Source organism: Lepisosteus oculatus, chromosome 11 (assembly GCF_040954835.1).
Source record: "Lepisosteus oculatus isolate fLepOcu1 chromosome 11, fLepOcu1.hap2, whole genome shotgun sequence".
Lineage (NCBI taxonomy): Eukaryota > Metazoa > Chordata > Actinopteri > Semionotiformes > Lepisosteidae > Lepisosteus > Lepisosteus oculatus.
Genome location: NC_090706.1, coordinates 3,394,749 through 3,408,702, shown reverse-complemented (window position 1 = coordinate 3,408,702; position 13,954 = coordinate 3,394,749). Strand labels below are relative to the sequence as shown.

Below are 13,954 nucleotides of genomic sequence, written 5' to 3'. Positions count from 1 at the left end.
CCCTTACCTGGTTTTTGCTCTGAGGAGGCAGCGGGCAGTTGCAGTGCTCACAGTATTCGTCCAGGTTTTCCACCCAGTCGTCGTCATATTCCGAGCTGCAGTTGCAGCCCATGTTTGCTGTGCAGCAGGTCGGGGGTGAGGGGGTGAGAGAGAGGGGGGAAAGCGATGAACAACTCTTATCTTGTCTTTCAGTCTGCAGAAGCCCTAGATTTGTCACTCAGCGCCGGACGGTTTCAGTTCACCTATCCTACACAAGTTTCCATCTTTTATTTTTTTGAACAGATAGATTTATTTCCTGAATAGTAATACTTCATCATTCTAGAAAAAAAAAACATGGTGGAAAGGTGCCGATAACATTTCGCGTCTATTTCCATAAATAAACCTCCATGCTGAGGTTAAGTAGGGGAAAAAATAACATTGCAATTTTTCAGTCAAAACAATCACAAGCGATCATACTATGGGTCCAAGTCTCCTATCGACAAAGTATAGTGAATAAAGATCTTTACAAAAAAATTAAAACATTGAAACAAAGAAAAGTGTTACTATCTTTAAAAGTCCATATACTGTACATAAATACAACCAAGTTTTTTTTTCTTATAGGCAGAATTGATGTAATCTGAATGAGCAACAAGTTGTATTTACATTTAATGTTTTATTGTGATTCCAATTGATTAATTGGTTAAGATTTTATTTTAAAAATACAATGCAAAGGAATGTAAAATTGCCAGGATAAGGGATTACTGTTTATTAAACAATTCCCTTGAATGTAAAATTCTCGGTGGCCTTTGTACAAGCATGATCTTTTAACTACATTGGATAGACCTGCATATTTCCATCTTGTGAAATACGCTTGCTTCAATTTTGTATTGCATTTAAGAAATTCAATTTTTACCAACAACTTTAAGCAGCATCAGATATGAGTGAAAAAGTCAGACAAGATTAATATAAAACTGGGTTCCTAAAAGTGTAGAACCATAACACAATACAACCCTCTTTTCATGAAAGTACAATGCAGACACACATCTGTATGAGCAGGAGAGAGCTCATAGGCAGCAGCTTCCTTACAGTTAATAGAAAATAACATTTTTGTTTAATTCACTTTAACATTGTTCAGTTGCAAGACCCCTGAAGTTGCATTGCAACTACATGAGCATTAGAAAAATGTATTTATAATTGTACATTTGATGAGTATTGTGTAATACTTGAATAACGTTGTGATCTGCACCAAAAGCCACTGCAGATGTTCCACATAGCTGTTACCCCAATTCTTTCCAAACAGTAAAAAGTCAATTTTAAAGAGCTGTTGTGATGCAGTGGAAACTGTTTTTAGAGATGCACTGACAGTCTGGTTTTGTTTATTTGTCTTTTCTCTCACATGACAGCACACGTCGGCTAGAATTTATACATGAACTAAACTCAAACAAAGAAACGATTGAATAATAAATATCATGGGAAAGATGTGGCTTGCCAAGTTCTGTTTTAAGAAATATATATTCAGCAGCATTTTTTCACAGATTACTCAACAATGAGCTTCCATTGCAATCCTCAAATAATCAAGACAAAAGCGGGATTCAGTTTGGTGATTGAATTGTCAGCTACCAGACATGAGGCCTGCTATACTTAAATATGGCCGGATGTCAATTGCTTGTCTCTTCACTAAAGCAGCCCATATATGCACCTTCCTCTTTTGCACCCCTCCCTGACAACAGTTTGAGAATAGAAAAGCTTCTAGACTGATTGGTACGGATGATACAAACACTCCTTAGAGTCAGAAGCGTCACAAATAAACAACACCATTCTGCCATACAACGGTTTCAAGGTGTTTTTTTTTCTCCAGATTCAGATTTTTGGTTCTTAGCAAGAGTATCCCAGCAGGTGTGCTGATGTTTCGGCAGGGCCGAGGCCCCAAAGTGGCTCCCCCAGTTCACAGAGATGGTCAACAAGACTCATATCTTGTTGTGGAGAAGACATTGCAGACAACCAGGCCACTCACTGGTAATTCAATTGCAAACGTAGCAAATGCACAAAGTTCCTGTGAAACTCCCCAGCTGCTTCTTTGCACGCGCAGTGGGGTTCAGACTGTGCTTGAGCCTGTCACTGTGATGTCGTCCCTTAGAACAATTGGTAGCCTTGAATTCTACCGCACCAGGAAGCCTGGCCCTTTGACTTAGGGGACTTCTCCACAGCCTGAGGAGCCACTGTGTGACCCAGAGCTGGGAGGCTCCTGGGACACAGGGCTTGAATACCAGCAGGAGAGGAGCTGAGCATGCCACACACAGATAGGAGCTTTAATCGCTACATGGAGTAAGAAAGCAGTAAATGCAGGACTTTTTGTAATACATGTCAATACCCCCCGTTTTCTCATTTCAGCTATATCACGTCAGCATTTACTGCTTTCTTAATCCACGTAGCGTTTAACCTCTTCAAAGAACAGATGAACAATGAACTAGATTAGTGTGATTTCATCATTAAGAAAAAAAAACATGAGTTGCTTAGCACCCACTTTAGTTTTAGTTATGCTATTATTATTCATTATTATCATTATTAAGCCCTGCGATACAAAAACCTACAAAGCGGAAAAGTGACTCTTAGCCTAGGCTTTCCTGATACGTGAAGCAAAATGCCAAATAAGACAGGGTTTTTTTTTCTCATTCCGAAATGTCTAAGATATGAATTGCGGCTACAACATTACAAGGTGGAAAACTACAGTCAACACAATGCACTGAGAGCTGGAAAAATTGACATGGCCTTCAACCTGTTAATCAATAAAGGAAATTAGCTTCTGCTTGTTCTTTAAGTTGGCCTTTTGCAGGTAATTTAATTTTGAATGCACTAAATACATTAGCAAAACAACACTGAGCCAAACGACCCCTCTTATTTTTAATCTTCCTTATGTTTTTATCTTTCTTGATGCTTTTGTGCAGTTTGTGGTATTGCTATCTCTTTTGTTCTTTGTTTTGTTAGTCATAATATGTACTTTTAATTTATTTTGTTTGTGCTCCAGTCCAAATTGCTTTAACCAAGGTTAAGTAGGAAGACACTGAGTAAAATATTTTTTGGTTGTTCCTGAGAGTTAAACATTATTTATTTATTTTTACAGTGGCCTAAGACAGTAATATCACAAATTACGAAACAACATAACAACTAGGTCAAAAAAGCATTTTTTATGTTTGATTTATGAGGCGAATATTGTCATAATTTAATTTACTGTATATATAAGTCCACCAATTACTTAAACCTTCTGAAAACTATAATTACAGACTCTCTGGGTCTTATTTACTTCTTTTGAAAATCATGCTACTGTATGTGTAAATTAGAAGGTTTGCCTTAATAAGAAAGTACTTGATTGATTTTTAGTGTACATTTCTCAAAACTACGGTTTAGTATTATTAAGGATCATTTAAATCAAATGTTCATTCTACCTGTCTAGGTTGTAAACAATAACATTCTAGACTAATGTATATTCAATTTACCATAGTTACCATTAACCTTTGCTTCTTGGAGTCACTTTATTTTTTTTAAATTATTTATTAGGTTACATTTGAAAAAAAACATTTTAAACTACCTCAGTAAAACAGGAAATTATTATATTCTATCGGTATTGATACTGTATTATTTTATTTATTTTATTATATATTATATTTGATTTGTGTATATCTAAACAATTTATATAAATTCTTATATATACTGTATATGTATTTTATTTATTTTTTATATGCATTTGGAAGAAATTAACAACACAGAGAGTTTTTGTATGTTATTATGCAGTCTTGAAAAATATAGTCGGGTCTCTTTCGTAAAACTCAAACGGAATATAAATGCTCTGTCGACACATTTCAAACATGCATATCGACCCTAATGTGTAAGCTAATATTTGACTAACGTTACTCTGCTCCGGAGAGTGGATCAGCCAGTTAACACACACACGCAGTTGCACAACACTAGAACTGACCCCTGGTCTGTGTTGGTTTTCTACAGGCGCTTGATCATTGCAGGGGAAAATTTTGGATGAGGAGGACAGACCCCCTTTAAGGCTGATTTGCTTCACAGGATCTTGTAACACAATGTGGAGAAAAAATTATTCTAGGCAATCGCTGAAGAATGCAACTTTGTAGACGAGGGGTCACCCACCAGGTCTTGGACAGCCCCAATCTAGTTAGTCTTACAGGTCACCCTGGATCACCCTTTTTAAAAGATTAGGAACACATGGAGGTTACTGATGAAATAAGTCATTTGTTCAATTAAGGGAACCCTGGTCAATCTGGTACTTCAGATTTCTATTCCAATAAATAGCCTAATTTAAAAATCATCTGCGAATACCTTGAGCTGGTTATTGACGGAGATGGGTTTCGACCGTGTTGATGTGTAAAAACACATTGGTATTCTTGACACTAAGGTAGCTTTTGAAGTTGCTAAGGTTTCTTTTTTCCGTCTGCGTGATATTGCTCGGCTTTGCTTCTGTCCTACCCAGCCGGATGCAGACAGGCTTGTACGTGCTTTTGTTTTTTCTCGTACCGACGAAAGCAATGCTGTGCTTGCAGGGGTTTCAGAATCTATTCTTAAGAGCTGCCATATCTCAAATCAAGCAGCAGCGTCCTGAATTCTAACTTAAACCAAGTCTTATAATAGTATTACTCCTGTCTTAGCTACTCTGCACCCGCTTCCAGTGGAGTTCAGAGTGAAATATTAAATGTTACTGACGTTTAGGCCTCTGCATGGGCTAGCACCTGATTGTATCTATGATTTGTCTTCTCCATATGCCCCTATGTGAAGTGTTCATTGTCTTGGCTCTGGCCCCTTGTCAGTTACAAACACTAGGCAAATTTTATCTACACAATTTCTAACCCCTTCTTCAAATTCAGGGTCACAGGGGAGCCAGAGCTTATCCCAGCAAGCAACGGGTGCAAGGGAGGGTACACCCTGGACAGGACACAAGGGCATTGCAGGCCGGACACACAGACACAGACGTGTCCTAACAGCAGGGGAAATTGTCCCAGAAGCCAATTAACCTACCAGCATGTTTTGGGGCTGTGGGAGGAAACTGGAGCACTTGGAGGAAACCCACGTGAACATGGGGAAAAGGTACAGACTCCACACAGACAGCACACCAGGTCCAGGACTGAACCCAGGGCCCCAGTGCTGCAAGACAGCGGTGCTGACCACTGTACCACTGTGCTGCCCTGCGCACGTTCCTCCAGTCATTAGGTCTTTTTGCACCAAGACGATGGGACGACTCCCAATTCAAATGAATAGTGATTCCGTTCCCACTTTTAAAACTGAATTGAAAACATGCCTTTGTCTTGTCTTTTGTCTTCATTGCCCACATTATTACCTTGTCATGATTTTTACTGCAATGTTTTTATTTTAACTCTTTTGTGTAACGCCATGAAAAGTGACGTATCAAATAAATCTTCTTGTTATTAATAGTAAATAAATAATTGTGAGCTCAGCAGGGGTGAAACTAGGCGGTGCTGGAATCACAAGGACCAGGAATGGGAACCGGTGTCACAGGTCCCACTGCAAATTACTGCGTTTCTCTCATGCGAGACTTGCCAGTTCCATTCCTCAGGACGTCCAGGTCTGGTTTTCTGTCCAGCCAAGCTCTCGGTTACTTAATTAAGCTTAGTAAATTAGCTAATAAGTTGCTTAATTGGAAACATTTCAAGGGGTTTATCACTTTTGGAATGCAATAGTTTAAAAGGGTTTTCGAGATCTAAGGACGACCGAAGAGTTTAAATAAACTGTCTCATTAGTGCTCTCCGTGCTGAAACCTGAGTGGATCAGGTAACAGCTCTCAGCTCCGTGATCTGAGCTGGAGTCCCGTCAGGAGCCTGCTCTGACCTGGACCCACAGCCACATGGCTCCGATCCAGCGCCAGAACGCGGATGGTTTGCCCTTCAAATTCTCATCTGTTGAAGACCTTTGAAAAGTGTTCAAGTGTCCAGTCAAGCTAAGGGCCCAATGAAGACAATGGGTCGAAGAACATTCAACTTTAGGAAATTAATAATGAGCTTAATAAAGACCCATCAAAGAGAAACCTTTTCTATAGGGCCTTGCTTCCTGTCTGGAGGATGATTTCTGCTAATATCTGGCCACAACCCATACTACCCTTCTGTGTGAAAAAAACAACAGCATTTCCTCTGTAGTTTACTCCAGTTTAGTTAAACGTACTGTTATTTACTCTGCTTTTCCGTTGTTTTTGCTATGCGACCCTGCAAACCTGAACCTAAAAAAATGCACTAACTTCCTTTATGTCACTTTTGCTTCAATGTGAATAAAGAGGTTGTAAATGAACACACTCCATTATCACGGATTGCCTCACCTCCGGCTGCCTCACTTGCTCTTGTCTGCCAGGCAATCTGTCATCATGCATTGAGTTATCCATTCTAATCACTTAATGCAATATAGAGTCACGGAGGAGCTGGAGCACCTAACAAGCAAGGACTCCAGGCCATCACAGGGCAGACACACCAGGGGCAATTTTCACAGAGGCCAATTAATCAACTAGTAGGTCTTTGAACTGTGGGAAGAAACCCTCACGAACACAGGGAGAACACGCAACCTGAAGCAGATAGTACCACAGGTGTGGAATTGAACCCAGGACTCCAGCACAGCAAGGCAGTGATGCTGACCACTGTGCTACCCTAGATTGAGGATGGTGATAACTGAATATGCACTAAGGCAGTTAGTACACTTTGAGTTGCCCTTCAGTTGCCACTAGACTGTAGCTGTTTATAATTGTTTTTTTTGGAAGGAATAGAAAGGAACCTTGTGCCGGTAATCCATTTGTGCTACCTAGGGCAAATGATGTGAGTGCCTCAGGCCTTAAACTCGTCCTATCCACTTAGCAGGGCAAATGAGTAGCACACAGCTCACTTCTCCTTGGTAGTGCCCTGTTGTGGACACCATTAATGTTATTTCCGGCAGGACAAAACTTGTCGCTTTACCTGCTGCTGGTAGTGAAACAGGCCTTATTATTTCAGTTCCAAGAAGAGAAATCCCTGACATCAACAGGAATGATAAGCTTGTGGGTTATGTGATGGCTGTTCACGTTATGAATCACCTGTCTCTTTTCGCTCTTGTTCCGAGTTCCTGGTGAAAAGCAGCACTGATGGGGAGATAAATTACAGCCTTACAGATTCCTAAGCACATGACCTGGGGGAACTGCTTATGAAGCTAATTTATTTTTAATAAGTGGCTAACAACCCCGTTATTATAGTGTAATAGCATTGTGAAAGTGTCATAACAGGTGAAGTGGTATTATTGGTAATAATCAGGCAGCTTAAATAGTGTAAGAATCATTCCAGTGCAGGTCCTGGACATTATTATTATTATTATTATTATTATTATTATCATAATTATTATTATTATTATTATTTGGTATTACTCTTACCACCTTCAACCAGCCTGGTGCTACTCAAGACTTCATGTCATGAACAGGGACATTAAGCAGGCCCAAACCTTTTTAAACTTCCCTGCCCTTGCAGCTGCACTTCCATTTTGTACCAGTTCTCTGCACAACATTCTGTGGTAGGAAATATAATCATGGTCACACTTAAAAAAATCTGTTTTTGGTATGGTGATACAAAACAGATCACACTCTGGTGTGAAGTGTCCAGTCCGTCCACCAAGCATACGAGGCCGTGTTTTAACCCCTAAAACTACAAGCTACAGAAATACAATTTTCATGTAATAGATACAACAAGTAATAGGTTTATTCTATGCTGAACTACATAGATACAACAATACCAACTAGCCAGCTTGGGCCCTGACAAGAAATGAATACAAAAGATGAATGACATAGTAACATCTCTCTCAGTCACATCTACACTTATTTAACTGACCTTTGTTTCTAATCCAACCAACACATCAAACAATTAGAATGTGCATATTGAAGAGTATATCATCATGAAGTTGGAAAAATAAGTACTACGACAACGGGACAGCATGTTTCTTCACTGAGTGTCGAAGAAAACAGAGAGTCTTTAAAACTTCGTTTTTAAATTATTTTCAATGTAAATGATTTTGAATAATTAAACTGCCGCCCTCCCAGTGTAGGGGTCCATTCACTCAGAACTCATAGTTCTGCAGAGGGGACAAGTCTTTCAGAATTCAGATCATTTTAATGGATCCCTAGGTAATACAGTGCCATGCTGATCAGACAAGTATCTTTTTTTGTCCATACATAAGTCCCTCCAAGTGGAAATTTAGAACATCACAATACGCCTTTTTATTGCCCGAGACTTCGCAATAAAAGCCAGACCACAGAACCAAAACACTTACCCGTCTCTGTGTAAAGTATTCCTGCTGCCTCCTGCTCTTACTGCTAAAATCTCCACTTGCAAATGTACACATGCGTCAGAGCTCTGCTGACCTCTCAGGCACAGTATTTGGTATTAACTTGCCATAAAAAAGTTATAAATGATTTTATAAAAATTCATTTCTACGCTTAAAAGGGCAAAGGGCATTTCTACGCCCTTTGAATTATCCTTAAAGAAACCAATTAAATGTGAACCAAGCCCCTTCACAAAGCTCATCACTGTAATTCACTGGCTGACTGCTGAAGCTCGGTTTTTGCTAGTTTTTCCTGAATGACATTATACTGCTAGGAGCGTCATGTTTTTTTTTGCTTTGATGGATCAAACTTTGATTTCTCCTAGCATTTCAAAACAGAACACACAACACACAACCATAGAAGAAACTATCTGGACACAGTTGTGTTCATAGCAATAACCTGTCTTTTTTCACCTCATACCATATCACATGCATATTGTGTCTTTAAGTCCCATGAAAATGGTTTCACCTTTCTAAATTGTACACGGTCCAGCACCATGACATTTTTATGTCTCATTTTCTGGAACTTTCTCCTCTAACTTTACATTCAAACTGTTTACTGTTTGTTTGTATATTATCTTGATGCACTGTCTGCACTTTGCGTTTTTGCACTTGTTTTAACAATCGAGAGACTTTCTGTAAGTAAGAATTCCATTGTACCAGTACGCATACCAGTTACACGTGGCAATAAAGCTTGAGTTCAAGTTCAAGTAACTTTTGAGTAGAATCATTTTTCAGTTCAATTCAATTTGAGCAGAACCCATCTAGAGTGGAACCTGACTTTTACTTTTACACACCAGAGAATGCAAGTGCATGAGATAGACAAACACCTTGACATTTATTTCATTTAGGACACATGGGCTGAAAAGGGTTTTTGATTAAATTAAAAAAATAAATAAAAAGCTTTTAAAGCATAAACCAAAACTCTGAAGCAAATGAAGGAATTAAAAAAAATCAATAGTACAAAATATGGGTATCCTTACATATTCTTATAAATCACTAACATGACTTCACTACATCCAAGTACTCTGCATACATCAGACAATAGATGCGAAAACATGATGGAACATTGTCAGCCATTGTTTGAATTGTATTCTGGAAAACTGTTGTCTTTCTAAAGGATGTCGTGTGGAATAGCATCAGCTGCATTGATGGGGTCCTAGACTCCACGGTCTGTTGTCCTAAAAACTCTCAATTTTGCAGAAAACACAAATACTGTTGGCTTGAGCCCATCATTATGAGCTTGCGTGAACTTACCTGATAAGTGTGGGCCTTGTCCTGGAGAGTCTTCTACATTCTAATGTCCTGGGGACTCGCCCAAACTGCTGATGACAACAGCCTGCATGCCAAGTCTTCAGGTAAAACGTAGATAAGTGACGCAGATTCCCACTTTCTCCCTTAAAACAGAACTAGGCTGAGGATCTTGTGCTATGGAGAGTTCCGCGAGGAAAGCAAAGGTTTCTGTCCCTCCCAGAGCAGATGAACTGATGGCGCATCCACCCTTCAAACCTTGACATGTGTGAGTTCTCACACCACAACGGCTAAGAAACCAGAAAGTCAGGGCTTCCTGTCTCTGGTGGAGAGTACCTCAGCCTCTAACTGCAATACAGCCCTGAGCAGGGATATGCATTATCGCAGGTGTCCCAGCTGCTGTGCTGTGAACGTTAGCCTCATTCAGATTTGGGTTAGAATACCATGTAGTTCTTGTGTGTGTGTGTGTGTGTGTGTGTGTGTGTGTCTGTGTGTGTGTGTGTGCGCTTTGTCTTTTATCAACATAACCTGGTTTTGGTTTCCTCACGAGCCAGGGGTATTCCAAAGAGATCTTTTTCTGTTCTGTAATCCTCTCCTTTGTGACTCCCACGGTCAGCACAACTGAGTCATCTGACAGCTACACAGGATGCTCCTCGGTCCTGCCACTCGAAAGGACTGAAAAGTCATGGAGCAGAGGGATTTTTGCTTGCTAACTCATTTTTGGCTTTGGGTTGAAAAACGACATTGGTCAATCTCGGGCCATGAGGTGTTATTGTGATGAGGGAAGCCAGCCCAGAGGCCTGACAATGTTGTCTCCAAGTGTAGAAGAGAAGTCCTGAATGGAGACACATATAAGCATGAATTTGGCTCGCCCTTCTGTTCTGTTGAAATGGGCTTTTTAAAGACGCACGTCAGAATAAAAGGGTTTTACATCTGTCTTGTCTAATGATTAAACCATAAACATGGGCTTACCAACAGATCACAAATCAAGCACTCGGCATCAGCTGGTGAGTCTCCAGTGGGCGCTAGGGAGAAACTGCCACAGAACGAGACATCACCATCAGGGACTGGGTTTGCAATTTGCCCCTGGCAGGCAGGCTGAACCTCTGATTCTGATTCAGACATCTGCCACGTTGGTGCAGTCTGATTCTCCTCTGTGGAGCACTAACTATGACCTGCTTATAGCGTATAGTTGTCAGAGGCATGATCTCTTCCAAAACTGTTACGTTATATAAAAATCAAGAACAGAAAATGCTGTCCTCGTGTCTGTATGTGGTCTGTTATCTGGAAGAATGTTGTGAAAACACATTCATTTGGAGAACGAACAGTTCTCTGATGTCTTTGTGTGGGCTCAAAGCCCCACGATTGACATCACGTATCTTTCAAAGTTTACAGAAATGTATTTTAGGGGTTGCTCATCAAGAGTCAAAGATTCTTAAAGGACACTTTTTTTTATCATTCGCATCAGTGTTCCAACAGAGAGATTCAGCACTAAAACTGTTGCTGATGGATGATTTACAATCTGTCCCTGTATTTCAACACTGAGGGCGCCATTTAATTAATAATTTATCAAGTTTAATCTTTCAAAGAAATGACTTCCTGTAAAGATGGGGGATTTCAAAACATGAACAATTAAACTAAAACTACACGTGAAGTATTTCATGGAACAAGATGTCATCTTTGATTTTGATTTTGAGTACTGTGTAGGCCATAGCACTTGTGGGTTTTGTGCCTGAATCACAGAAAAGTCCCTGATCGCCTGTTCTTAAAAAAGGTTACATCTGTTTGAATGCACCATCCTTAATACTGTACGCAGAAACCCCACTGATTTTTCTCATTTGTTCACTCAATACATTGCAAACCTCCTTGTTTACACGCTGAAATTGCAAGACCCATCAAAGGGAGATGAACTGTATTTCGGATTTTTAAAACTAGTTTCTTTTTCTTTCGTACGGCCTGTGAGAAGAAAGCAAACACAAAAAAAATACAAAAATACAAACACATCTTTTAAGTGGCTTCACTGACCATAGTTTCCTGTAAATCAGTTGTCAGCAGTGGTCAGCTGCATCAAGACTGACCAGAGGCCACAGTGGGGAATGGATGCTGGAAGGGGTTGTCATGGTGACAACCCATTGTTCTGTGCATTGTCCCTTGCTAGTGTCCACACAAGGACATCACGCCCTCGGGCTATTCATTCATACGCTGAATGGGCTGGCGTTCGGCTCACCTGTGAACAGTTACCTGACCGGCAGGTGTGGGTTCCTGGCTCAGCAGGAAGTTTTGTTGGGTTTTTTTTTTTATTGGCTGGTATTTTGTGGAAAAGGTGCAGTTTATTCCCTCCTGCCCGTCCTCGCACCTCCCCAGAAAAGTTCTTAAATTCGGCACAAAAAAGTTGTTTTTTAGGTAAAGAAGCTGTATGGAAAAAGTGTGCGTTTCTGCACGTGGGTATTTATAGCCCTTAGACACGAGCCAGCCTTGTTTAGATCTCTCTGGAGACTGACTTAAAATACTGGTGATGGTGATAATGAAAAGGAAAAGAGACATTAGAACCCTTTGCTGCGCTGAACAAGTGTCCCTGCCCTCGAAAGATTATGTTATGAAACTTGAGGGGTTGAGCACCAAAACCCAGTTCTCTCCAGAAAGCACATTTTCAATGTAGGTGTAACTCAAAAGGAAATCATACAAAATGTAAAACTACATTGAAAATGACATGTATACCACAGTTCTTTCAGCAGTGTCTGATATCATTGTCTGAAAATGCGAGCTGATAGCATGCAAAACCACATCGTTTTGTTGCGGTCTGCATGCTGAGCTGCAGTACTCACTGACAGGAAATAGGAACAAGTAGTGTTTGAATTCACATACGTACACTGCTGTAAAACAAGGTGCCAGTGTTCACATGTTATATATAGAAAGAAGGCTTGTTTTTTTTTTAAAGAACAGCTTTAAAGTATCCTAAAGGAATGAAGCATTTTTGTCACAACAGAAAGGGAGAACACACTCTCTTTTGCATGGAATCAGGAATAAACAATTACCAAACTGTCCTCAGATGCGTCCTCTGGCCTCACCTGTCCAGGGTATTCTCCCCCAGTTGTCATCACAGGTTGCACGTTGCTTATGTTTTAATGTCCAGTTCTGTGGTCCTAGCATTCGTCAGTGCGTTAACTTCATGTTAGACCAGGTACAAACCAAGATTCCTTTGCCTACTATTTGTTTGACAAAAAGTCTTCATTTTAACAGCCTGGGTTTAATCAAATGTTTGACCCACCTGGCAAATACAAAAATATCATATTATCCCAGGGTATCTGACTTAGATACAAGAAGCATTTGGAATCAATGGTACAAACAGGTGGGCTGACATTCTGATCATTACTCAGGACTTTCTCTGCAATGTCATGTAAAGCAACATTTCTACAAGTCAAGGTATTGGTAATGGAAGCACAAATCCTCTTACGTTGTGTTTGTAAGGTTTCTCAGTCCTTTAACCCAATTCTACAGATTCTTTTGTGCTGACAAAAGGACAGGGCATTTTCTGAAATCTCTTCCAAACCTTTCTGTCAATAGAAAGAGGTGATGTCAGCTGCAGTACCAACATCACAGTTTCAGTTATCTGGCTTTAAAGAATTACGCACGCTGTGACATCAAGGCTTATTAGAGACTGCAGATCTAACCTACGCTTTGATGCATTTTAAAAAGAGCTTTTTTAGGTCAAACACACAACACAAGGTTTTATGGCTGAGCAGAGATATACAGTAGTATCCATTAAATACTATTCCTCTGATTAATCATCTTACTCTCAGGCCAGGGATGTAATTTGTACATGGAAGATAAAAATTGTCAGAAACACTACACAGCAACAGGGGGAGCAGATGATTTGAGTCTTAAGATCTTTGCTGCCAGAATGCAGGGTTTTTTTCAGTTCACCTGAAGTGATGACATTTGAAGAGCGGTCTTGCTCATTTGAAGTCAACACCTTTCACCTAATACACTTAGTCAGAGACTGCAACAGCATTCAAATCTAAACCTGCCCCTAGAGATAGCAATATGGGGAAACTTGTGAAAGCACATCAGATGTGGACAGTGGTTTACAGAATTACATTCATGTTACCATAACAATTCTGTCATATGTCTCTTAACAATGAATGTGATTTATCAGCCTAGAAATGCAAATTGTTGGACATGAACTCTAAAAATAAACCATGCTTGCATCACAGGTCTTTTGCATGTATTTTGCCCAGAGCTATTTATTGTATTTCTTAGCTACAAACAGCGGCATGCATTGTAGTTTAAAACATACATTTGTGTTGTTTCATCATTCTCTTAATCACAAAGCTCTTTAACATGTCTTGACGTGACAGGAAACGTGTAC

General features: G+C 39.9%; 1 protein-coding gene across 1 annotated transcript in view; it reads right to left on the bottom strand.

Annotated features, from left to right (window-relative positions):
• Window positions 1-10,061, bottom strand: part of lck (LCK proto-oncogene, Src family tyrosine kinase) — a 32,723-nt gene extending 22,662 nt beyond the window's left edge. The window contains exons 1-2 of the mRNA XM_069195425.1: window positions 9,592-10,061; window positions 8-117 (exon numbers count right to left, since the gene is read on the bottom strand). Of these exons, the coding sequence (XP_069051526.1) occupies window positions 8-112 (105 nt within the window). The 5' untranslated portion in view covers window positions 113-117; window positions 9,592-10,061. The remainder of the gene's footprint in view (window positions 1-7; window positions 118-9,591) is intronic.
• Window positions 10,062-13,954: the final 3,893 nt, after the last annotated feature.